Below are 26,714 nucleotides of genomic sequence, written 5' to 3' on the forward strand. Positions count from 1 at the left end.
TGCCAAGGAACAGCATAAACGTTTCAATTTTTTATTTTTATTTAACTCTAGACATTTATACACAACGTGTAAGTTATACTAGTTGTAAAAACAATAATTCCAAGTGTAAGCTTGATAATTAATGGTTGGTTATTTAATCGCTGTTTAACGGTTAAATAAAATAAAGCGTCTTAATGAGCCACAAACACCTGTGATTGGTCCAGACCAAAAAGCGCGGAGAAAAGTGTCAGCAATTCACCAAAAGCTGGTGTGCCAACCGTCGTGAAATATCAGAAGGAGAAAAGGTAAACGTGATTTTGGTCTTTTTACAGGTGTTAAAGCTGAGGAGTCACATGTATGTTTGACACTGATATATTACATTTTTAAATTCTACTTAGGATGACAGTAAAACAAATAAGTGAACACACGATGGAGACGTAGCATAAGTTACAGCATTCTCGTGCGTTCTGTACCGTTGAAGACCAATCACAGAGATTGAAATAATCACAACCTTGTGACTTCACCTTCCATTCTAGAAGTTTGTCAAACCTAGAAATTTGTGTCTTGATTTTGATGTGTTATTGCTTATATGAATGCATGTTTTATTTTATTTTAAAACATTTAAATTCTCATTGAGCCGTGCCCCCTTGGATGTTCCTTGACGGAACGTTACCATGGAAATGAACATTACCGTAAAGAAATGATCTAACATGACCATGTTCGCTGTTTCCTCCCAAATTTTGGAGTTTTGTAATGTATCTGAAAATCTATTTTTTTTACTCAAACTCCAAACCTCATCAAATGTAAAGGGTTTTACTAAGTACAGTACATTCTGTCTTATCGATTTTAAAGAAAATAATACATTTCCAAAAATGAACTATTATTCTTATTTTTTATTTGTATTTATTTTGACGTTTTATTGCTATTACTCCAGATGTTTCATCTTGACTACATAATGTCCAATATTTACCTTTAACCTAAATTAAGCCGTAGCATTTCCATTGCATTTTGTGACTGAACTAGTCTTGGTGTAGTTCAGCCCAAAATTGAATTTCTGTCATAATTTATTCACACCCAAGTCATTCAAAACTAGTATATGACTTTTCTGTGAATCAACATTCTTCAAAATATCTTATTTTGTATTCTGTAGAATTTATTTTCTTTTTTGGGCGGTAAAGTCTCCATTTAAAATATTAGTTCATAAGAGGCAACTGAATTGTAGTCAGATGCATTGTTTTACCCTTCTAACTTTGAATTTGCTTGTTGTTTCCCACTCAACATTTACAGAAATGCATCACCTTAATTTCTTGTTTGCCTTTATTCTCGCTCTTTCTGTGCTATTTCTTTCTTTCTCGTGCAGTTGTCATTCCTTCTCAATCCATGACCTGTCATAACACATTTCATTGTGAACACAAATGATTTATCAATATGGAATTCATAAATGGAAGCAGAGAGGCAAATAATGGTTGTCAAGGCAGTGGGCGTCCCCTAAGGCAGTGGATATTATTGACAGTAATACTGTTTGGATGGAGAGATAGTATAACCTCGCCTCTCTTTGCTATGCAGCCCTAACCTTGAGTAAGTCGATGGAATTCTTTCGTTTTCATCCTTTTCCGAATGTCATTACACTTTAGAAAACAAAGACCCATGGGAATGTTCCAAGGTCTTACACACGTGTTACGTGTTCTGAGAAGGTTTTGGCTGTCCTGTTGTTTGCTTTGTCTGTATTAATATGAAGGCCAGTGTGTTGATGGTCACCGCACAAATTTATGTTTACGGTGACTTAGAGTCTTAGATGGGTATAGACGAAGCTTAGCTTCCAAAAAGGTAATACCTGACCCTGGGTGTGCATATGTGTTTTCTTTGCTAATAGTAATAATTTGACTATTGAACTTATGTTCTGTTGTTAATTATATATATACTCTATTCCCCAATACTGGTTTCCTTGGTAACTTATGGGGAAAATAAACTCATGATACAACTTGCGTGACTAAACTACACGAGATGTTAATTAAGACGGTGATAGGAAAATTTCAAGTATGTGTTTGTGTGTGTGGGTGGTGAATGCTGCCGTGATTTTCCCACAAAGCAGTGTATGTTAGCTGTGTGACCTCATATCCCCTTCATGTCAAACCCCTTGCCATCCACTCACTATCTATACCACTTCAAGGAGACCTTTACCACCATTATGTTTTAAAACGTTATTGCCCTGAATGTTTACATTTTGTGCCTTTTTGACATTTTGCCTTGTTTGAGAGCGTAGGAGTGTGCTCCCCTATTTGACTCTTTTCAGTTTATTCTTGTGACTCACCTGTCTTACCTTGCCTGCAACATTTTTTTACTGTTGTGGTTTGCTCACGTGCTTGGCATGATTCTTACCAGAGATACTTTATTCCTGTGGTTTTATCTGGGATGTATTATTGCTTACTAGGGCTAAACATAATGCTTTACCTTTTTAATTAGATCAGAATAATACAATGAAAACTGGTAGATATACATGTACATATGTGGATTGTTCCTCTTTTTTCTCAAGTTTCAGAGCAGAAAAAAAAGAAGATAACCTAATAGGCCGCTAGTTAGTTTTTATTTTGAAATAATAGAAAAGTGCCTTATTCTTACTGTAATATTTAACCAGGTCTTGGGCTTTAAACCAGGTTGTGTGAATGAAATGAAATGGTTCCAAGCAACAAAAGGGACAATTCAGCCAAAAAAGAAAATTGTGTCTTCATTTACTCACCCACAAGTTGTTTCAAATCTATATAAATATGTTTGTTCTGATGAACACAGAGAAAGATATTTGTAAGAATACTTGTAACCAAACAGTTCTTGGCTACCATTGACCAGTATTATACCTTTACAGATTTATACATGGTTAGTAAACGATGACAGGATTTCCTTTTTGGGGTGAACTGTCCCTTTATGGGGGTTTTGAGATGTTACGAAACGGTGGAACATTTTATATAACAATGCAGCACAACCAAGCTGTTTTCTGTGTTATATGTTTTAAAGATATTAAACCAACTAAAGGTCTTTGTATGGGTGAAACAGCATCACAGATGGTAGTGATTTTGATGCTTCATCTGTAAACTAGAGAAAATCAGAACTGAACTGTGATTGGTAATTTATTAATGTCAACAAATGAAAACTTTTTTGAAAAAGTTTGGTTTGGAGATATGTAATTATCACAGTTAAATAATATTTAAGTTTTAAATGAGACAAAATGGGGGGCACGGTGGCTTTGTGGTTAGCACGTTTGCCTCACACCTCCAGGGTTGGGGGCTCGATTCCCGCTTCCGACTTGTGTGTGTGTGGAGTTTGCATGTTCTCCCCGTGCCTCGGGGGTTTCCTCCGGGTACTCCGGTTTCCTCCCCTGGTCCAAAGACATGCATGGTATGTTGATTGGCATCTCTGGAAAAATTGTCCTTAGGGTGTGAGTGCGTGAGTGAGTGTGTGTGCCCTGTGATGGGTTGGCACTCCATCCAGGGTGTATCCTGCCTTGATGCCCGATGACTCCTGAGATAGGCGCAGGCTCCCTGTGACCCGAGGTAGTTCGGATAAGCGGTAGAAAATGGAATGGAATGGAATGAGACAAAACCTTATATTTGTAACTTCTGGAAAGCTGATTCACTGTTATGTATTACTATATAGATCTTTTGATTTAAGAGGGTGTTTGAGGTTTGAGCGCGTGACAACATGTCAATGGAATTAAGACCAGACCAGGGCTTTGATCCTTTGGCTACTCCTATGCAGTGAGGATGGCGGCAAATGTGGTCACAGGTGCAGATGCTGTCAGAACATGTTGGTGTGGCATGCAGACGACCTCGTCGCACGATATACTGTATCAAGTGCTCTGCGTGATACATCCAAAACCTAACCACAAAATAACCGAAGCCCAGAGGCCCTGTGTGGGTGTGTCTGAATGGTTTGTCGCTCACATGAAAATATGTTTCTAATTAGTTTCCATGTCATTTTTTAAATATCATGGGGCAGACAATAATTGCTTCACGACCCCACAAGCTGATGCAATTTTGTTGCTGTTTAATTAGGTTTGTTGCACAGCACTTAAGTTAATGAAAAACTTATTTTAAACAATTAAATAATACAATTCAAAGAAATTATAGCATACTGTAATTTGTCTTTAATGTGTTGTTAAAATATATTTTTTCACAAATGTATTTTACACAATTATAATAATTATATAATATATAATGACATTAATTATTTTCACATATTTTAATTGACATATAAATTCTAACCTGGATAATGACGTAGACCATGTTTTGATACTAGTCAAAACTAAAGCTTAACTTTAAACCCTCTAAGAAGATTTCGGGCTAAGCTGATCAGAAAAGATCTTTCGCAGATGCTGCTCATGAAAGCTTGAAAATAAAGACATATTAAATTAATAAGCTTGCTGATGGAACTATCAGAGTTTATTAAACACTGTTTATAGATTTTATCTTTTACAGAGATAACACTTTGGTAGAGTATATACTATAGCCAGTTCAATCCTCATCCAAATTAGGGCTGGGCGATATTGAACATTATATTTTATTGAGATTATTGTGCTGAGGATCTAAAATGGCAGTATGTTGTGAATAGAATATTGATGAAAATTAAGATTAATGTTCCAGAGATAGTGCTTGTAATTTCACTTCCGGCGGAAAACGCAAAATGTTACTCATCATTGTCAAAATGGCATCAACAAGCGAGACAGGTGTCGAAAGAGATACGGAGCTTGATGAATCAGTCCACAAAAAGAATGCACATTTTCTGGTATCAGGATGGTTTGATTTGGAAACAAGGTCTACAACAAGACAATCACAACCAGGAGTGGTAGCACAACCAATCTCTTTCAGAGCATATTGCATGTGGTTATGTAATAAAAAGTAGTAGGTCGCTAGATTTTTGTTGTATTTTTATTATTTATCATATTTTTTTTAATTGGGCAAAAAGCACATTGTTTTACTTGGTCTAGCAAAAATATTAAGATATATCGATTTGAAACGATATCAAGATATCACATTTTTAGGGAAATCACGGAAAAGCCCAAAGTATATACAGTATGATTTGTAACCGTAGCATGTCCTCTACTGACTCTGTCTGTTCTCTTTAACCTGTGGTTCATATAATGTTTAATAAAATCTGTCATTCTCAACAAAAGGAAATTTTCCTAAATTAACAATTGCAGGACAATTACGGCAAAATATGTATATCTGCAAAATTCGTCTTTACTTTTTATATGAAGACTGAACTTTTGAACCTGCAGGCTACAGTAAAATCATAGTCAGGGATTATTTTGAGCATGTGCAGACCTGCTTCTTAAACCACATAAAGGGAAGGTGCAAATTCTTCAGAAGATTTGAGTTTATTGCTCGCCCAATTTGATTCTGTAATTTAAATGCTTTCCTTCAGATGGCATATAATTCGTGTGTAAATGAAACATGTGAATAAGTGCAAGTGAGCTGTTCTGTTTTATTGAAACTCACAGTATACAGGCAGGGAAAATCTTCGTCTGCAATTATTGAAGTTTCGGTTTCTGGAACAGTATAGAAAAAAAGGCTAACCTTTTTACTAAAAAGCTCAATATGGAGATTTTAGCAGCGTCTAGCGGTGAGGTTACGAATAGAAAAACCAATGGCTTTTTTTCACCCCTCCTCCCTTTGAAGCTCTCCGGCGGCTCTCGCAGGACAAAGATGGGGTCGCATTTTCACTTATTTGCCGAAGGAGATTACGTATTTATGAAACACGCTCTGTAGATCAGTTTGTCCGTTTAGGGCTACTGTAGAAACAACATGGTGAATTCCATGCAAGGGGACCCGCTGACACGGTGTATGTAGAGAGAAATAGCTCATTCTAAGGTGATAATAAACATAACGCTTCATTATGTAAGGTCTTATTAACACCTCCGAAGACATATCGGATGATATATTGCATTTCTGTCAGTAGATCCTTCTAAATATTACACACTAGACCTGAAAGTGGATTGTTCACTCACAAAAAAAACATTCATAATTTTCAGAATTCACCCTCATGTTGTTAAAAACCTGTAAGTAAATGATGAACTATTTTTTTATTTGTGGGTCGACTATCCCTTTAAGACAGACCATGCATGCCCTTTATAAAAGTCAAAACAATTAAAGCCCATATAGCACAAATATTTGAATATACTGCTTATTTATCACCTTACAGAATTTTTGTAATACATCACAGTTTTTAAGACGTTAGAAAACATTGCCATTATGGTGGCCATGCAACACACTTTACAGTATGTTCATAAATATTTCACAAAACACTATTTCATTATCTATTTCACATTCATTTATTTAGTCATTATCCTGTTTATTTATTTACATGTGAGACAGGGCTTACATTTAAAGGGATAGTTCTCCCAAAAATGAAAATTCTGTTATCAAGTTACTCACCCTCTTGTCATTTCAAACCTTTATGACTTTCTTTCTTCTGTTCACGAAAAATGATATTTTGAAAAATGTTGGGATCCGAAACCATGACAATACCCATGGACTTTGCATAGGTTTTGTGTCCATACAATAGAAGTGAATGGATGCCACTGTTGTTCAGTTACCAATGATCTTCAAAATATTTAATTCACAATTTTCATTTTTGGGAGAACTATCCCTTTAATACATTTTTACTGGTATTGATGTAACAACTGCACACCACATCCAGTTGTTTTCTATAGAATGCTCATTGAGATCTTTATGTTGAGCTATGTGCACACGCAAACGCAGCTCTGTAACCCGATAGAATAATCCAGTTTATTCTCTTCATCCATTCCTAATATGCCATTTGTCATCACTCCACGTCTGCTTCATCTTCATCACCAGGGTTACTTTCCTTCTCCGGCAGCAGTCCATACTCGTTGAGGAAGGCCTCTACGTCGGTAGCAAAGAACTCTTCGTTGAAATTCTGGATAATGGCCAGGAAGTTTCCCAGCAGCTCTCCAGCCTTGTACACCAGCAACGCCGGCAGCACGTCATCTGAAAACCGCTCGCCAGCACCTGTAGAAATCGCATTAATGCGACAGAATTTGACGCTGGTGTATTCGGTGGCCAGGCAATCCAGGCAATTGTTGAGGGCATCACACCCATGAACTCCATCTTTGTAGATGTGGACCACCACCACTGTGAGGCGATGCTCTTTCTCGATCACCTCCAGAAAGGCCTCGCCATTGTCGAGCTCGTACACACCTTCGAATTTAGGGCCGAAGCTCAGGCTCTCGTGCATCTCTTGCATGCACTGCTTACGGTACTTGCGTAGACTCCTCTCATCCTCCTCCTTTATCAGCTCGTACTCCTGGGCGCTCATCTGACAAGTGAAATAAGAGGAGGGTAATTGTAAGATATCACAGGAGCAGGAGGAGTATTACAGTGCCTATTAAACTATTGAAACTATATGAACTATTAAAGACCTTTTGTATGGAAGGTACAGTATAACTGTATTTAAAGGCATATGTATAGCTACAGTACGTATGAAGAGTTTGGTTCCAAAATGAGATACCACCTTTAAAAAAATATATATATCATGTTTTTTATCATGTTAGTAAGCTGTATTTTTGGAGTTATTATGTCTTAAATCAAAACAAACCAACTGCAGTTTGATTGATATTACTTGGAATGTACAATAAAAAACCTGTTTTCACGGATAAAGGAGTTATCTAATATTGAAACAAACTCTTCATGTATATCTAAGGTATTAAACTTATGATGGATTTTTCTCCAACGCATCTTATATTTGCAATACAGTCAAAGAAGAAGAAGTGACAACAAGACAATATGCAACCTTTCGGTTATATCCACCCGCAGTGGCATCTTTTGGTTTTTGGGGGGAGGACATCTGTCTCAGCAGCTCTCTCTTGTTGGGAGGTAGAGCCTCCTGGTCCATGCTCTCCAGTTTAAATCGACGCCAGTCATTGATCACACCCTTTGGTCCTAGATATAAATGGAGAAGTAAATAATATGTCGATTTATAAATCAACAGACAAGGAATGTTTGTGAGTTTTCCAGACATGACACAGTACTAAAACCATGACTTTCTTTTCAGCATTATTCTATCATACTTGCATATAAGGTCATTTAATATTTTATCAAGTAACATATGAGCAGTATTGCACACATTATGTAACAAAACCATATGTGGCATATATGTAATGTGCTCCTCAGCTATTTCTCCTTTAAAAACTTTTATAGTTTTATCTTCCGGGCTGGGTCCCTAGGGGCACTGAGGCACTTTTTTCTGTCAAGCTATACACAAATAGGCCTAGTCATACACTATAGTGTCAAGCACCTTTGAAATAGAAACGATTTGACATGAGAAATGTCTAATGTCTAAAAAAATTATTTTTTGATTGTCCTAATTCCAAATGACCTCGAGTCATTAGATCACTTGCCTTCTGTTACAGGTATCTAAAACATGTGCTGACCTGTCTGAGTTACGCTCACTGGTTCCTCGTCGACGAGTCTGTCAGACATTCTTAACTGCTGATAATCTGCGGAAAAAGAAGAAATCTTAATCACATATTTTAAAAGACAGTTGACGGTTACATCAACAACTAGCATTTTGTTCTTAGAAGGCAAACTGGTCTGGTTCTATCAAGAAACAACAGACATATATTAAGTTTATGTTACAAGAACTTGTGCATGTAATGTTTGTTTTTTTCGACCACAGAAAGCATGAAAATATTAATAAAAACTTAGCGACGAAATTTTGCTGAATCGACATTGACTGTGTCAGTTGACGCAACCACTTATTCCAGGAAGATGTTAGGTTTACCGGAAATAAGTAGATTAGATTGCTTCTTGATCCAATTTGTTGATTCGGTTGGCACGGGTGGGTGTGGCTATTATGATGTCATGGAATGACAAGTGAACTGATCTGCCCCAAGACACATAAATTCATATAACGTACCATCTTCACAGATGATTTAGGCTGGGTTAAATTTGGTTATTAACATTTACTTAATGCACTCTTTCATTCTTTAAGGTGTTCCAATGGCATTGGTGAACCAAAGACATTTTAATTGGAAAATACCTCATTAGATGACACCTTAATGCCAGCAGTGTAATTCCCAACTGATAACTTAGTATTTACTCTTTATTGCATTATTTTGATGTATTTCATATGACACTGAGACTGAAATCACTCTGCTGATTACCAACGTAATATCAGAGGTCTCTTTGTCTTTCGCTACACTCAGTAAATCACTCAGTAAATCACTCAGCATCACTAATTGAGATTAGAACTATGATGCAATGGCTTAGCTAGGATGACAACAATTAGAATCCTGTGACAGCTCAAGTTTTCAGTTTTCTTGATCATCTCTTTAAAACATCGTTGCTTAGTCCATTGATGTTGTTTTAGCTTTATTGTGGATTGCAAACTATGACATTTAGCAGACACTTTTATCCATGATAATTAGTCTTAGATTTCATTTTTTTAACTAGCCAAGTTAGTGAAATTAGTGAAAGCCCTTGGAGATTTATAATGCCAGTCAAAGGGTTACTTATTTTTTCATATTATGATTTTAGAACAATATTTAACTCATCAAAGCTATGGAAAAACACAAACGTAACTATGGGATTTATGTTGTAACCAAAAATCCAAGCATCTGCAAAGGCATTTCACCCATCAATGCTTTCTGAACAGCATTACGGGCCTTGAGATCACAAGGCTTTAAAAATTCAAGTGACCCTAAATGTTTTTCCGGTAGTAAAATCTATAATTACAATTGTATTATTTGCTTGGTGACAGAACGTGTAGCCATGTTGTTTAATCTTTCTGTTTTCTCAAAAATGTTGTTTAAGTCTGAACTGTATCTTTAAGCCTTGCTGAATTTTGCAGAACAGTATGTTTAAGGTTTGCATACCTTTTCAGAAATGAATGTTCTGCATACATATAAGAATCAGAGCTAGAAAGTCTCGAATGAAAATGTTTTGCCAGCCTATCTTGCATTCCCAAGCTTGATGTAGATTTAAATGCCTGTTTTTCGAGATACTCTTGGATCTATTTCATTATTGCGTGTCCCAATTATGTTTACGTCTATTATTGTAATGCCTGGAGATAAAGTCAAAATAAAACTGACTAGTCAAAAACCAAAGCATGCAGATAAGATATAATGAGGTAAATAGATACAGTATGTAATTAATTGTCAGGTTTTTTGTACTTTTTTTTCCAGACATAAAAAATATAAACATTACAGAACTGTTCTTTGGTCACGTGTACGTTTTTTTTACATTGTGTTGACATAAATACCTTTCAGGAAATACAATGACAATCACCCATATCATGAGTTCTCATACACAATCCATTTGTCCCAAAATTGCAATTATTTCTTCATTCCCAGATTCAGTGATAAGGTTGTACATTTCCATACTCTGAATACTGGACACAATATCAAACCATCTTTTTTGGGGATCATATTGCAACCATTTTTGTGCTTTCTTGCTGGCTGCCAAGGTATTTGTTCCTCTTTCTTCAAGTTAATTGCTAAATTCCCCAAGTAAATTGTCATAAACGAACATTCAATCCCTTCATTACTTGTCAGGTTTATAAAAAAGCAATGCCTTGTAGTGTATAGGGCCAACTTCAAATTGAAATCGAGGAAAACTATAAAATCATTTGTATTCCAATATAACCTTTTAAAGCTCATAACAATTGCCTGCTCACCTGTTTGTACAATCCACACAAGTATACGTCCCTGCAGTGCGCTAGTCTTCTGTGAGCTGTTGTGTGGTCACTATCACCATTAGCTTGTCCTTCATGGTTTTTCAGTGTGCATGGGGAGGGCCCAAAGAAGCTTCCTTAAATCAGGACACGTTGGACAACACTACGCTCCAATGCAGAAATAGCACATGGTTCTTAAGAGGATTTAAGTGCAGTAATTAGACAATGGTTAGAACACAACCAATGACTAAGTTAAGAGATGAGAATTGAACGGACTACAAGAGGATAGTGAGATATTGAGAAGAATAATCTTTTTGGACTACTGAAAGAGGATTAGAAATGTAGTCTTCACATGGGGAATGTATTGTATTGTAGTATGTAGTAATGCTCTGAAGTCTACATCATTTACCCCTTTTAAAAAACAAATGAGACACTGTAAGGCCTGGTTAACTCCAGATGAAAATGAGCCAAGTTGGTAAATTTTATGCGTTTTCCATGTTTATGTGTATTGTTTGTGGGAGCAAAAGCAAGCAAGTGTCGGATTTAAAAATGCACCTCAATGTCTTAACAACTTTTTTAAAATGTGTGACTTGTTTTAGACCTGATGATGACAATACAGTTTTTTCTATTTCTGTACCCTTCACCTTTTTTTCAGATTTTTCTAGAGGTCTGATGTATATCTCTTGTGCAATTTAGCAGAAGAATACACATAGCATGAATGTTTGCATACTTCTGAGAGATAAACGGGTAACCCACTTTCTACATTAAAGTCACTTTCATAGCTTTACTTAATGCTATTTCTGGACATGTATTGGCTTAACAGATTAAAGGAACCGGTTTTCACGTGGGTGGAGTGAGTTTTTTAAAATTAACAATAGGCAAATCAGAGATGTCAAGCAGATCACTGCTTCAAATTGAATAAAACACTGCAATCACCAGTCTATACATCTTGTTTTGTTATGTTTGCGTATACTAACCAAATCTCTCTTTTGGTTTTGACAGAAAGATGCAAAAGGCATCCCTGAGTGATCTTACATTTTCATATTCCAAATCGCCATTAGAGGGCAGCCACAGAAAACAATGCGCTTTACGTCTATAAAGCACACCACTGTAAGAACAGGAATCAATGCAAAACAAATAGAGATGAAGTGTTAAAGTTGTAAAGTTTTTTTAAATCAAAAAATGGATATTTGGACTGGCGAGTGGATGAAAAAAAGAGATTCTGGGTGTGTAAAACAGAGATAACGAGAAGGAGGAAGAAAGAGAGAGAAACATTTTATCACAGCTTTAACAGTTCTGGCTCAGTGAATGTAAACACACAGATGGTCCATAAATAGGATTGACCTCATTAATGTGAAAACACCCTTAACTTCTCAGAACAATCTTTAACATCTCTACTCACTCCTGCCTATTGACCTAAACAAACGTTATGTGACCCAAACTTCACTTCTGATACACCTCTGCAAAGAATCAAAATCTGCTGAGTAGTTTTAATGTAATTTAGTACAATTAATATAAAATGAAATCTAAATACTATTAATATTAATTGAATAATATAAATAAATTGTTATCTTATAAAACGTCCGATGAAACCGTCTACAACGTTACGTTTTCTATCTCATGTTTAATCTTTATTTTTCTTCTTGTCACAGCTGATTTAAACCATTCAAACGTTAAGATGGGTGACGGACCGTTCAAGAGTCTTTAAAAAAGGTGCTTCACCATTATAGAAGCATTTGTTGTTCTATATAATATCCATTCTTTATAGTAGAAAAGGGTTGGATTAATAAAAGTATGTTATAAATCATCGCTGTAAAAAACCTTCCAAAGCACCTTTTTTGTGAACCCTGTTATAGAAGTTGTGGTTATGGTTTGTTGTTATATAGACTCCTATTTTATAATTGGGTGTTAAATGACAGGCTGATGACTCTGTTCATTTATTGTAGACATGACCAGACAGCTCCAGTTTTCATTTCAATCAAACCTTAATTCTATTTTAACCACATGCTTTATGAAGCTCTTACTGGAACTACACTTACAGTTTCCTCTATGGGTTATTATTGTAATTACAACAAACTTCTGGTTTTCCATGAAGGTATAAGACTTTTGAAATGTCTGTAGTGTACGGCATTAGTGTACAGGACTGTGCGTCAACGGCAGTGATGATTCTTGTTTTAATCCCATATGAGGGAAATTCAGAGGTGATATTTCAGATTATTCATATTTCATTCAGTATTAAAACATCCATGCCTTGTATTTGCCTAACAATGACTAAAGAGCTCTTACAAAAAATGAATCTGTAGACTAGAGGCACACCCATATGGGGATCACCTGCAGGTGTGTGAATGTGTGCGTTTATAATTTACTCCCCCCACCTCTCAATACTTCAAATGTTTCGTCATTTTATTATAACTGGGTGTGGCTCAAATGTAGGTAAACCCCTATTAAAATTCCTGTGAATGTTGCCACGGCACCATCATAACAAAAGGAAGTTGTGACCACAGGTTTCAGGTAATAATGTAACTACTCAGCTCGGACTTTTGTTTGTTTATTTTCAGTTTTATTTTTTATCTTGGTCATTATGATGTGAAAAGTGCACCACTCTGTTTGTGTTGGATATAAATTGGGTGTGTTGCAACAAGCACCTTTTCTTTATAGCGCATCGTTCGGATTTTGCTCATAAAAAGCTTTGTGAAGTGCTTAATCTAGGTGTATTTAGGCATTACCAACAAGTGACTTCACAATTTTAAGGTCCAGTGTATGAAATTTAGCGGCATCTAGCGGTGAGGTTGCGAACCAATGGCCCACTCAACCCCTCCCTTTCAAAGCACTACGGCGGCTGACACAGAACTAAGGGTTTTTGCTTTTTTGCCGAAGGAGATAAGGTACTTACGAAATGCGCTGTGTAGAGCAGTACAAAACTTCATTATAGACATAGTTATGTATATTATTTTGCATTTCTGTCAATAGATCCTCCAAAATAAATACATTGGATCTTTAAAGATTTCAGATTTTATCTATGTTTGTGTTAGATTTTAAACTGAATAAAACTGAACTGTGAAACGTCAGAGTTGCTGTAAATATGATTGTCAAAACCGTTTACGTCATCAACACATTTGCATAAAAATGTTTTATACAAACATATACCAACTTGACCCTCATGAAGTCAAGCAGAAGAACCAAACTGACTCCGGTCAATGTTAATAAAGTTAATTAAAGCAATTTTGTTCAATTTACCAATTCATGTGGGATTTAAATCTCTGGAAAAATTGTCCGTAGGGTGTGAGTGCGTGAGTGAATGAGTGAGTGTGTGTGCCCTGCGATGGGTTGGCACTCCATCCAGGGTGTATCCTGCCTTGATGCCCGATGACTCCTGAGATAGGCGCAGGCTCCCGTGACCCGAGGTAGTTCGCATAAGCGATAGAAAATGGAATGGAATGTGTGATTTAAATATTTTATTACTATTTATTATCATATACAGTATATCCATTTTAGCCTTAGTGTTGCCGTATAAATTAAAATATTAAAATATAACATGAATGGCTCCAACTAGACTCTCCCAGTCATCTTGTAATTACAGTATACTTGCAAGCTGCGAAAAACAGCATTATTTTCTCTTGTAGTTTTGCCTTATGGTATGTCACTAATGGACTAAATGACAGGGATTCTTTGTCAAAGCACAAAAATGTTATAGTTGTTGTCTAAAATTCTAGCTTCACTCTGAAGCTCATCAAATTTGAGCTCTAGTCATGTCCAAACATTATGATCATTTTGTAGAAATAGTGGATATGTTCTTTTTGGGTACAAAAGACCGTAGTGGCATAGGCAGAATTTGCATAGTTTGTAGTTATATTAAAATCCATAAAAATAAATAATAAATCTGGGTGGACCTATTCATTATAGCAAGTAAAAGCGACACCCTCCCAAATATCTGTCTACACGTATCTACACGTCAAACGAAAGCTATGGTGAACGTAAAAATGTAGTCTAGTGTTTCCTCTCTTTTATGAGGCAGTTGATGAAACTGACTCCGATGACCGCATTGGTGTTTTTTTACCTTTTCAAATAAATGAGGTGAATCACAAAGGTCCACAAAGCGCTCGGTTACGCCTCTCTATTTACAGAGAACGGAAGTTGCTGACCTGTGTCCAAAAAATCGGTGACGCCTTGAAGGCTTTTTTTTCTTCGTGCTCAACTGGGGAATATTTATTCATCCTAATTTCTGAACGATTGTGTTTGTATGATAGCAGGGCACTATTGCTGTGTCATGCTTGCTTTATATTTTAAAAGGAGGTTATATGAAGTATTATTGTTTGAAGGTCCCCTCTGTTAGCTTTTTCTTTAAATTCAATTAAATCTAAGTTAATATTTTACAAAGAAGGATCTTCAGGTTAAGTGAATATTTTTATTTTTATTTACTTCTAATACTTTATGATTATATACTTATTCTGTCATATATTATCGCTTTCATACTAATGACAGTTTTATTCAGAATGATTTTTCTTGATGTGTTTTTATTAAGTGATTTTTATACTTAATGGTCAGGCCAAAATGACAAATTTAAGAACTGGCTCACCATAACCCAAAACAAACAGTGTAGGCCTGTATGACCAGGACAGAGAATTAAACCACAAGGTAAATTATGGCTTTGCTATGAGAACATACACAAACCCACGCATCCTTACAAAACCATGCCATTGAGCCCTTTCATTTCTTGCAGTATATAATCCAAGTCATCCAATGAAAAGATGATACATCAATGCTGCTGCGGATATTATGTTTGAGTGTACTAATGCCATGTCTGAGTTAACTAATATTGTGTCTGGCAGGATGTGTCTAATTTGTGCGTATGAATGTGAATTGTGGAGTCCAGTGACTTAGCGGTCAGTTGTTTTAGCTGGACTTTGCTCATGAATGGGAAGTGAGTCTGGTTCTGATCTCAGTCATTTCGCATGGCTTACTCATTCTCTTTTATAACTTTTTCTTTCGTTTTTCTTTTGGCTTGCCCCTATGCTTCAATCAAAAATTGAACGACTCATACATGTTCTCCTTTAAACCACCAGGTGGCATTACATGCACAGAGAGGTTTAAAACTACCAATCATTTGTCAATGGACTTTTTGAGCTATTGGAAGTGAGATAAAAAAAACATTGGCAATATGAGGAGAAATAATTTTTAAAAGGGAAGCAAACCTTTTGAAGGAGCATCATCTCCCTGGTATTCAATAAGTGCTCAAGGGCAATATGTGACAAATCATGGCTCACCTCTTGTGGGTTTCAGACCTACAGCCTTCTCGATATAAGCCCACATTTTTACAGTAACTTTCATGAAAGTATGACAACACTGTCAGAATGATGTAGCTAAAAACCAGCTGTCCTTCACAGGTGTACTATACTTTCCTAGAGAAGTGATAAAATACAGCATATAGACCCCTAGAGCACTTAAACTTACCTTTAACTTTACCGAGAGCCGGTAGGTATTCTGGCAAAAAAAATTATATTGACAGAATGATTTGAAAATAAGAACGAGAATTGTATAGAAAGCTGATCTTGATGTGATGCGTTTAACATAATTTCTTACAAAAACACATCCATGTATAGTGACTTTATAAGAGCTTGTGACCAAATAAGACAAGCCTCGATGTGAGTTACACTGTAAAAAAACTGTAATGTAGAGTACTTACTGTTATTTCTTTTTACAAATTTGTCACGTTTAATGTATAATGATCTGTAATTTTACAGAATTTACTGTTTCTCACAGTTTTGTCACATATTTTTTTAGATCTTTTTTCAAATATGGTGAAAATGTGTCAAATTATAGATAAGATTATACATTCTAATCTTCATTTTAGTTTCTAAATCATGAAAAACATGTAATTTTATGTGAAAAAATAGTTTACGGTATTATACTGGTGCCCGTTTTTCAAGGGATTTTTTACAGTGTACGTTATGTCACTTAGAAGCGCCCATTTAACATAATGTTACATATGGTTCTTGTTTATGTGTAAAAGTGTTTACATTAGCATGTGTGTGTGTGTGTGTGTGTGTGTGTGTGTGTGTGTTGACCTTTAAGGAGTCTGCATTCACGGTTGTTTGAATCTTTCCATGTATTCAGTTGGTTGTGTGTAAATCAAACTCATCATAGGAATAGACAGCCATTTGTGGCCATGCATCTTCACATTCACACCAGCTGTTAGATACAAGCTAAACCCTCTCCTGAAAACTTCAAATGTGTGTATATTTAGCTAAGTTTAATCAAACTATAAACCAAACTGTGTTTAGAGTGTAACATAGCTGAAACTTAGATCAGTTTCTCCTATTATGCAAAATGACTACATTTCAATACATGAAAAACACAAATTCAGTTCCTCATTAAGTCAATGATTAAATTCAGTTTTTAAAATTATCCTTTTTATTCTTCACCAAAATGTCTTTCTGAACGTTTATGCTTTTAGATATATTTTGCACTTTTGTATTCTGAAAATTTGTGTTTCATTAAAATGACGTCATGATATGTTATATGTCTCATTGTTCTGCAAAACATTGCTTCTTCCTTTAGTGCAGGAAGTATCAAATTAGGATTGAGGTGCTGCCCCTAAAGATGCAAACAAAGAACACCCTGTTGTAGATCTTTCCTTGTTTGACCTGTATCAGCTAAGATGCAGTCATGATAAAACAGCCACAGACAGTATGGCTATTAGTTTGTAAAAGTCACCACAAGGTCAGCTGTGTTCTATTTTTTGCCTTGTTGCCTCATTTTTATTGAATGAAATTAAATATTTTAAGTAATGGATTGTTTTCGGCAGAAGATAAAGGAAACTGAAATGAAGGTTTATCTTAGTAAATGTATGTATGAATAGGGGTTTCCTTTCTTTGTTTTAGCTTCGGGGTCTAAAATTCCAGTTTCAGGTGACTGAACCCAACATTGAGATGCAAACCAACCATCAGCAATTAAAGTCACAATCAAAACTGGGTGTGCGTGTGTGCACACGGGTGTGTGGGGGTCTATGCACAATGGTTGAAAAACCCAGTAGTTACGTGAACATTTTAAATGAATTAACAGTGATTTTCTGAAGTTGTGACCTGATCTTGTGGACCTGTTCATTCATGCCAAAAGAACAGACTGCTGCTGACAGACTTCTTAATTTGTTTAATAAGCAATTCAATGTAATGTACATACAGAAATATGAATAATGAGGATTCGCGTTAAAAGTTCAATGTTAGGATTTATCCAAAATACATTATTTTACATGATTAAGTCTAAATAACAGAAACTGTTACTTAACATTTTGAGAATATTGCATTTACTTGGCAGGTTTCATTAATTTAAAGATAGTATTGTGACAATTGCAACTTTAGCAAATATCTCCGTTATCATTTGGCATTGTTTCATTATCCATGGTTAATATTTAAAAGGCTATATTTGTACCTTTTATATTCTTATCAATTATCTGTTTTTCTGTGGAGACACCAATGTAAGAGTTATAAATACTGTGAGAGTATTCAGTTAGAGACTATGAGAAAAAGGCGTGTCAAAGATAATGTTATCAGTAATTGCATAGGAAGGTAGACAGAAACTATCAAGTCATGTCAAGCAAATCCTGTAATACCTATTTTTTAAAGGAATGCCTGATTCTTGTGTACCCACACACTCTCACTCAAGCATTTGAGACCACAAACACTAGTCATAAAGGAACTATTTTAACAAGTAATGTTACATACCTGGAGGGGAAACCTACGTTTCTTTTTCTCTGTTTAGAAAATTCTTGGAAGTGTTAAAGAAAGGTTAAGACATACTGTATCTTTTGCTCATTTAAAATTCCTTGTTCACGTCTGTGTGAATCATTTGCAATTCACACTAAATTGGAAATCTGAGTCTTTCCTAAACAACGTTTACTTGTTGTCACATAAAACCTGTTGCCAATTCATGATAAAATAGGCCTCAAATTCAATATGTGTGACCATTGAGACTAAAACACTAACAAAAACTTGAATCACATATAAAGCAACCTTAAGTGGTTTAGATCAGGCTTATACATTTTTTTATCTGTTTGAACACCCAATTGTATTATTATTTCGCTCTACATTTCCGTTTACAATTACTTGAGAATTGATGAGTCAGATTACAACCCTACTTTTAAGCCAATGCAACAATGCCGTTGTTCTTTTTACTGTTCACCGGAAAAATGTACACAATATCAGGACTGTAAGTCTTTCGAAATGTTATTTGTCATGCGTGATTGTGAATTAAAAGTATTTACAAAATGACTAGCATGTAGTCTGATTCTACATAGTTTCATGTTAGCAGTGGTTGAAAAATGTTCTCAGCAGTGTTTATTTCCTCTCTACGTCATGCACACAAATGGTTAAACTGGTTCATGCTGTCTGCTCTGTATTCAGACATTGGCCAGTTCCTCTGGCTGGGAATATTGATTGGAGAGGACCACAACCTTATATGGTTGTTGAAGAACTGAGGGTTGAACTGGGAGGGGTTCTGATGGTGGTACTATGCCTGGATCTCATATGTAATGAGCTACATCCCACAAGAAAGAAAATCACACATCTCTCTTTAAATATCCTGATTGGTTTCTCTTAGACAACATTGAGAAAATGGAAGGCAAAAATCAAACATCTGAGCAACAAAATCATTCTTTAAAATGGACCTTAGGACCATCAACATACATCTGACTAATAAATGTAAAATGCTGTGAATTCTGCTTGATGCAAAATCTGCAGCATAATTGCTGATAAACTAATAAACCCAGACAAGTATTCTCATAATGGTTTGAAGATACAAAAGACCCTGAAAACAGTCAATTCAATGAGCTAACGGCGAAAGATATACTCTAGTGGTTAGGTTTTTAGGTCAAGTGTATTTTTTAATGCTATCTTCTGTAAACAGACGACACTGATAACACGGTCTGGAATTTTGTTTGTGAGAGATAATGAATTATGGGGAAGTTCAGGGAAATCAAAATTCTCCTCTTAAATTAAAATTTTCCCGTATCGGTCATAAAACAATCCATCTTAGTTTCTAACGGAGTGATTCCTCTTAAATATCAAATGTCAGCTTCCTGTAAGTTGATGTTTAGAACTATCATTTCTTGTCTTGCAGAGAAGGATCTTGAATTTGGTTAAGCAGATCACTTTCCACTGCAAGTAAGCTGTCTTAACAAACCACATTAGATTATTGTTTGTTCATTTATCAGACACTTTTATCCGAAGCGATTTCAAGGTTATCAGTTTTTCAGTTTGTTTTCTTTGGAATCAAACTCATGACTGTTGCTAGTGCCTTACGGTACCAGCACGTTGCATGAACTATAAAACTTGCTCTTGCTAAATCTAGATATGAGTTTTAATAATTAAATGTGAATTTTATATAGCCTACTTTTGTTAAAGGGATTATATACGTTTCCTTATCTGTAACTGGGAATTTTTCTCTCCTAAAAGGAAAGTGAAATTACATTGTTTAGGAAGAAGGGTTTAAAGTATGTACATGTTCAAAGACACACATGAAAACAAAAGAAGATTGTAGCGGCAAGAGATTAAACTGTCTGTTCTGATGAGGTTCTTGTGGAAAGTGGCATATCCTGCTGAGGATGCTTCACATTTGACTGTCCTTTTATGGTCTAAGAATGTTTATAAGAGTGCTGTATAGATATCCAGCAGTGTGGTTTCATCATTGATGAATTAAGTCTCTGTCATGATGCCGAGACCAGACTGAAAGTGATTTTGAAAGCATTACCTCATAGGTTTCAGAATTACTGTCATGAAACAAATTAGGTAAACTGTGACAGGTTTAGTCCCTTCCTAAAAGGCCGGAAACCCTCTTGCGACATAGAGAAAAGTAAACATGTGATAACATAAAGCTAAACATCATATCTTCATTTAGATTCCTGTCTGGAGGAAAAAATGTAATTCTGTCATAATGTACTAGTAATCTATCATGGAGCACCAAGAGAATATACTAGCACAATATCCAAGCTGCTTTTTCTATACAAATAATTCAGCATCACTTTCATTTTATGGAAAAGAACAGATTCGGGTGCTTTGCACAACCCAAAACAGATATATGGGTTTGGAATGATAGCATGAGTGACAGAATATAATTTTTTAGGTTTAGTATTTAAACTTGTGAATTAAAAATATATCAGAATATCTTTATTATAAATATTTATTTACCTATCCCATTAATGTATTACTTGTTCAATTGACTGCTGACCCGTGTTTTTCCTTTCTTTACCTCTCTGTGCCAAGTTCTCACACTGGTAAGTGACCACGGACTGAATCCAAACTGCCTCTCATTTCATTGCTTGTCAAATGGCACGTATCTCAACTCGTGGATGGACTCATGCCCGTTCAGGCTTTCCCAGCATCACGTCCTATGAAAGGAGTGAAAATTCTCTGATGAGACAGTCTGTAGTGAGGCAATGGAAACATGCGTACCGCAATCTTTCCCCTCTTGCCCGCTGTGCTATGATTTCACGCCAATTAATCACAGAGAATGGAAGACTGTCCTTACATCCTCCCATAGAAGTGAGGGAGTTGAGCCTCATAGAGTAACTTTGGAAAAACGGGACCATTGATTACCAGAATTCTTAATGGCGCAATTAAAGGGCTCCTATCAAGTTTTACTCCGTCATGATTCAGTCAATCTTACATATTTACAGCTGGTAGTGGACAAACAATGCCGCACATTTAGGGCTAAATAACAGGCATCTCCTAAAATTATTCACTTGTTGCACAAGATGGCGCCGGTGAGCTTTTGGGATGCCAGAGTCGGCAGAATAATTTCCGGTCACTGTCTGGGAGGATTTTTGGCCTGCAAATATGGGTGTTTAAGACAAAAAATAAGAAAGTAATATATAAGCGAAATCACAGAACCTCTTTAAATTGCTGAGTACATCGTTAAGCTCAAACAACTCAATGTTATACAACCGGAAATTAGTCTGTGGATCTGGGGTTCCAAAAGCTCAGCCAGCGCCATATTTTGCAACTAGCCCATTGGCCAGTAGAATTTTGATGATTTCCACAGTGAGTAAGTGACTACTTTTAGTCAAATCTGATATTTAAAAAATCTGGGGTTATTTTCAAACTATAGTTGGGTCAAATGGACCCAGCATGTCAAATGGTTAAAACAATCCAGCATGTATAACCCACTTGTTGCGTTGGTCACTTTTTTTTCCATCTCTGTCAATGTCAAGGATGTTTTTTTCTTAAAGTATGTGCAGCTAAATGTGTGGGAGATCTATGATTTATGATATTGCCTCGCAAATCATAATAAATGTTTCAATATTCTATGAAGTATGACTCACTTAAGATTGGGCTATTTCTGCTGCATTTATTTGCCGTCTGAACAAGTCTGTCCCCCTGTAAATTTGATTCTGCATGTTTGAAGATTTCTTACAATATTTATCATATAGGAAATAGCTTTGTGCAATATTTTAATTGAAATATCAGTCCTGTTATGTTATGTTGTTATGTTATGTTATGCTATGTTATGTTTTACTTGAATATAATTACACACTGATAACTTGAATTCACAGTAAAATTCACAGTATATTTTTTCAGGATTTATTTATTCAAAAAGTCAAAAGTTCAACTTTAACAAATAAAAATAGCAACACTTCTTCAAATTAAACACACAGTAGCTGTGGAAAATTATTAAAGTTATTGTGACAGTAAGAAAATAGTTTATGTTTTGAGATGTTCAATTACATAGGCTTTGAAAAACAACGATGGAAAATAGAAACATAAACAAAATTAATAAACACTAACAGCTAGAAGCATCCAATTCAAGTAAAAACATGAAACAATATTATGACACTGGAACATTCACTGCTAAAATCTGAGGTCTATTGTAAACATACACAAACATCACACTACAGTGTTTAATAAATTATTTAAGACAAACCAAACATTGTACAAAACCTTTCATGAAAAATATAAAAAATACGCAATTAAAGTACAATAAATAACATAAATATCCAATAAATAAATAAATAATAAATAATATTCTTAGAGGAGACATTTATCAGAGCTCAGACGTCCGTTCTTTAAGTAAAACTGTTGGGTTGACATTTTGATCCGAGTGAGAGTTACTAGCATTTATAGTAGCAGATACAGAGTCTTTTACATCAGGTACAGAGAAGGAGGCCATAGGGCACTTCCCTTTGACATTATCACAAACAAGCTTCTGCAGAGAGGCAGTGTTAATGATGTCAAAGCCCACTTGACCACCAAACGTGCTGGGTTTCCAGTACTCGGGTGAACAGATGGGATTTCCCATTAGTCCTTTAAGGGAATAGGGGGCACCCATCTCCACCATGGTCTCTCCAAAGATGGCATTGGTCCTGGGCTTTTCAACCATCAGACCAGTATAAAGCTCCACTGCATCTACATCCCCATACATCTCCTTTAGTTCTCCAGCCATCTCTTTTTCTCCTGCAACATAAAACATGATCAGTTAAGTCGACTTAGCTCAATCCAAATGTTTTCTTCTTACAAAGAGATACCATTTGCATATATTAGGAAAGTAAAACGGTCGTGTGCTCATTTCCTCCAAATTCATTTGTTGGAGAATTCAAATCCTTTGATCTGCACGTATTGTTTATAAGCAACGAAAATCCTGTATGAAAACATAAAGCCTAATTTCCTGAAGAGGGTTTATGTTTATCTCGTTGATACTGTGCAGACCTAGTTGTTTTAAACAGGTGTGTTATTAAAACATGTCAATGTTTAGACTGGATAAACTGTCTTTCTCTGAAGAGAGCAACAGTATTCGTTCTCCTTTTTTCTCCCATTAGCCACCATTGCAGGCCATTTAGAATATAAACATGTTTCAGAAATGTACTCTAAACAAGAATTAAAGTAAGGCATTTTTACAGAAATATTACTCTGAATATATTATATCACAGGTTAGTTTAGTCAAAAAAAACAAGCCAGTTTTACAATTGTGAATTTTGCTCCACCCAAATGGTTATGAGTTTTTAAAAACATAACATGTAAGCAATCCTTTACCTGTCATTTCCTCAAAGGATTTGTATGGCTTCATGTTGAAGCGTTTTCTGTAGGCATTGATAGACTGGTAGCGCATTTGCCTGCTGTCTTCAATGGACTTTATGGCCACCCTTAAAACAGCTGGAGCAATGTTACGTCCTCCGGCAACCTGGGTCAAAGGAGAAGAGTTTTACTAAATCTTACTTCTGTCATTACAGAACCTAGAATACATGAAACACAACTCAATTGCTATATTTTAGCTTACCTGTCCAGCTATCTGTTTAGTGAATGACTCAACCAAGCTGTTGATGCCATAGTCAGCCACCATCGACGTGTTGAAAAGAAACTGCTGGTAATTGTAGACTTCATCTCGGATGTGAAATACATCTGGCATAAGCGGGTGCCAGTGGTAAAGCGTGTTAAACTCAGATGAGATCCTATTCTGGTACTGGAAACGTTCATTGAAGAGAAGTTCAGGATCAAATTTGAGCTTCAGGTGGTAGCCGCTCAGATGCTGCACGTAATCTTCGATGACAATTTTAATTGTCTCGCCTGTGAGGACACAACAGAGAATGATGATGTGTTTACTGACTGAAAGATTTATCAAAGTAACCATTTTTAATCCAAATACATATGGTTTTAAATTCACAATTCATTCACAAACATTTGCTCGTCTCAAACAATGTTTGTCTCTGTAACAAATCCAAATTTAAACAAAACTACGATATGTCCTTGTCTACAGGATACTAACCAATCAGAATGAGTCTTGAGGTCTGAAACAGCCTCTCATCGTCCCAGTCAGGATGTTCCTGTTTTAGAATATCACACACACGGTTGTGTTCGCGCAGCCAGATGGTTGCATACATCATGAGTCCGGGGACCAGTCCGAAGGCCTCGTGACCCACAGCGAAGCGCCGCGACTCAGGTATATGTGGAGGGTAGTGCATGTCGACTTGAACCTCACTGACTGTTGGAGGATACACCTCACCATCCAGAATCTGGGTAAGAGAAAGGCTTTCCGTAAATTATCTGAGAGATTGTATTTACAAGCATGCTTGGAATATAAATTTAGAAGGAATTATAGGCTAAATGCATTGGGGGGAGATATTTCTTACCTGATATCTCAGCTTGCCGTCTTTAAAAAGTCTCAGCTTGTGTTGGCGATCAAGCCCCTGTCCATAAATGTGACCCAAGTCAACCTGAAGACGCCAAACAAAATCATTTAGATATTAATTGCGAAGCTCTAATTATGAATTATAACCATCAGTAAAATTATGCTGCATTACTTAACTGTAAACCATTTTACAAATGTATTTTAATTTACACTCACCCCATGATTTAAGGCTGTTGTGAACGCTGGACCTTTCTTTTGGTCGGTTTTGAAGAACTGGTGAGTGAAATGTTGAGCGAAGAAGGCAAACATAAGACTAGTGCGTTGAGGGTCTGGGATGAACTTTCTCCTCATTAGAAGTTTCTCAGCCAAAACCTTAACATCTGGCAGTTCATTCTTACCTGCCAAGAAAGACCAAGAAATATTTATTAAAAACATCAACCTTACATTTACATCAGAGGGTTACATCAAGAAAAGGACACAGGACACTAATATGGTTGCTTAGACAGGCTTTGTGCTTGACGTATTCTCTACTCCCTTTAAATAGAATGTGCTTCATGTGGTAGCATGGAAATTAACCGCCTTTAATCTTAATGTGATTTAATCCGCATCACTAAAAGTAATTTAAGATTTAATGAAGGTAGAAGTTGACCATTCCCTTACGAAAATGAACATATCACAATTTGTTTTGTTGGCATTAGTAGTAAAACCATATTACCCGCAAGTTGGCCATTGTCTCACTATAGTTAGCATAGTTTAACCATGATATTTGTGTCAAACGTTTTATAATATAAAAGAAAAGCAATCATCCACAAAACATGGTTAGGAATGTCGTAGGCATATCTTTCATTTTCGTTTGCTTTTCTGTTCCACACACCTAAGGCATGCAGACGCGCAGGTTGAGTCCGCCAACTGCGCACTGCGTCTGTCGGTGATGTAATGGCGCAATAAAAGGTATATGCTAAGAAATGTGAGAGAACAGGTCTGAGACTCACCTGCGACTCCCATGGGCGTTGGGCAATCGTGCGGTACAGGAGGCAGTGTGCGAGTATAGTAGGAGAGATTAGAGTAGGCTTCCCAGCTTTTGTAACCATAGTCAGCATTGTATATTGGAGGGCTGTCGATCAGATGGGCGCGTGCTGATTCAAGAGAGAGGGAAAACGTTTCAATTACACAGAATGCAGTTTCATTCTCGCCAAAGATGAAAGATACATGTTACAAAGTTTGACAGAGAAAAGTTTTTCGTTTTCTTGCATACCATAAACACTATAGAATGTATACGAACGATACAAAAAATACAAAATAGCGTTTCTTACATGTGAGTACATAGCGCATTATGGCGTTGCGCACAAATGACAAGCTGTTGACAATATTCCACAAGCCTTTGAAACGGGTGAGGATGTAATGGACAGTGTTGGGAGTGGGCTTCAGAGACACCTTCACCCATGTGAGAAACTCGGCTGTTAAAACGACACAAAAGTTCAAGTTAGCTGGGCACAGGAAGCACATTTGTTTAAAGACTCAACAAGGTCTCACTTACGTGTGGTGCAGTTTTGACCGTAATATCCAGTGCGCGTACAATCACATTCATAAGAGTCGGAGCCCATCGCCGTACAGAAACCTCGATTCTGACATGGGTCTGCGCAACAGGGGTTGGCTACAAAAAATCACAGATGCATTAATTAATACTTATTTGTAAACAGTTTGAGCTTGCGATATAGAATATATAGAAAGTTTGGCTTACCTCCATGGCAAACCATGAACCCCATGTGCAAAAGAAGAATGACCGATACGATGCTTCTCATTCCTGTCCCTTGTATTGGCCGAGGCCTCATCCTCAACGCTCGAGATCAAAATATGAATGAACTTTCGAGTGAAAGAGGTGCAGTTATATGTAAAGGGTAAGTGACGCAATGATAGCGTTCACACTCAAACGCACATGA

At 36.3% G+C, this 26,714-nt stretch overlaps 1 protein-coding gene across 1 annotated transcript; it reads right to left on the reverse strand.

Moving 5' to 3' along the window:
- Window positions 1-6,795: 6,795 nt before the first annotated feature.
- On the reverse strand, window positions 6,796-26,668 carry ptgs2b (prostaglandin-endoperoxide synthase 2b). Its single transcript, XM_056764017.1, has 14 exons — window positions 26,516-26,668; window positions 26,312-26,428; window positions 26,088-26,231; window positions 25,767-25,910; window positions 24,991-25,172; window positions 24,776-24,859; window positions 24,412-24,658; window positions 23,926-24,212; window positions 23,682-23,829; window positions 22,798-23,105; window position 20,488; window positions 8,423-8,488; window positions 7,783-7,931; window positions 6,796-7,308 (listed from the first exon to the last, which is right to left on the reverse strand). Exons 1-14 carry the CDS (start codon window positions 26,604-26,606, stop codon window positions 6,796-6,798), a joined length of 2,481 nt encoding a protein of 826 aa, XP_056619995.1. The 5' UTR covers window positions 26,607-26,668.
- Between the last annotated feature and the right edge of the window lie 46 nt (window positions 26,669-26,714).

The sequence above is a fragment of the Triplophysa dalaica genome, chromosome 13 (genome assembly GCF_015846415.1).
Source record: "Triplophysa dalaica isolate WHDGS20190420 chromosome 13, ASM1584641v1, whole genome shotgun sequence".
NCBI classification, from domain to species: domain Eukaryota; kingdom Metazoa; phylum Chordata; class Actinopteri; order Cypriniformes; family Nemacheilidae; genus Triplophysa; species Triplophysa dalaica.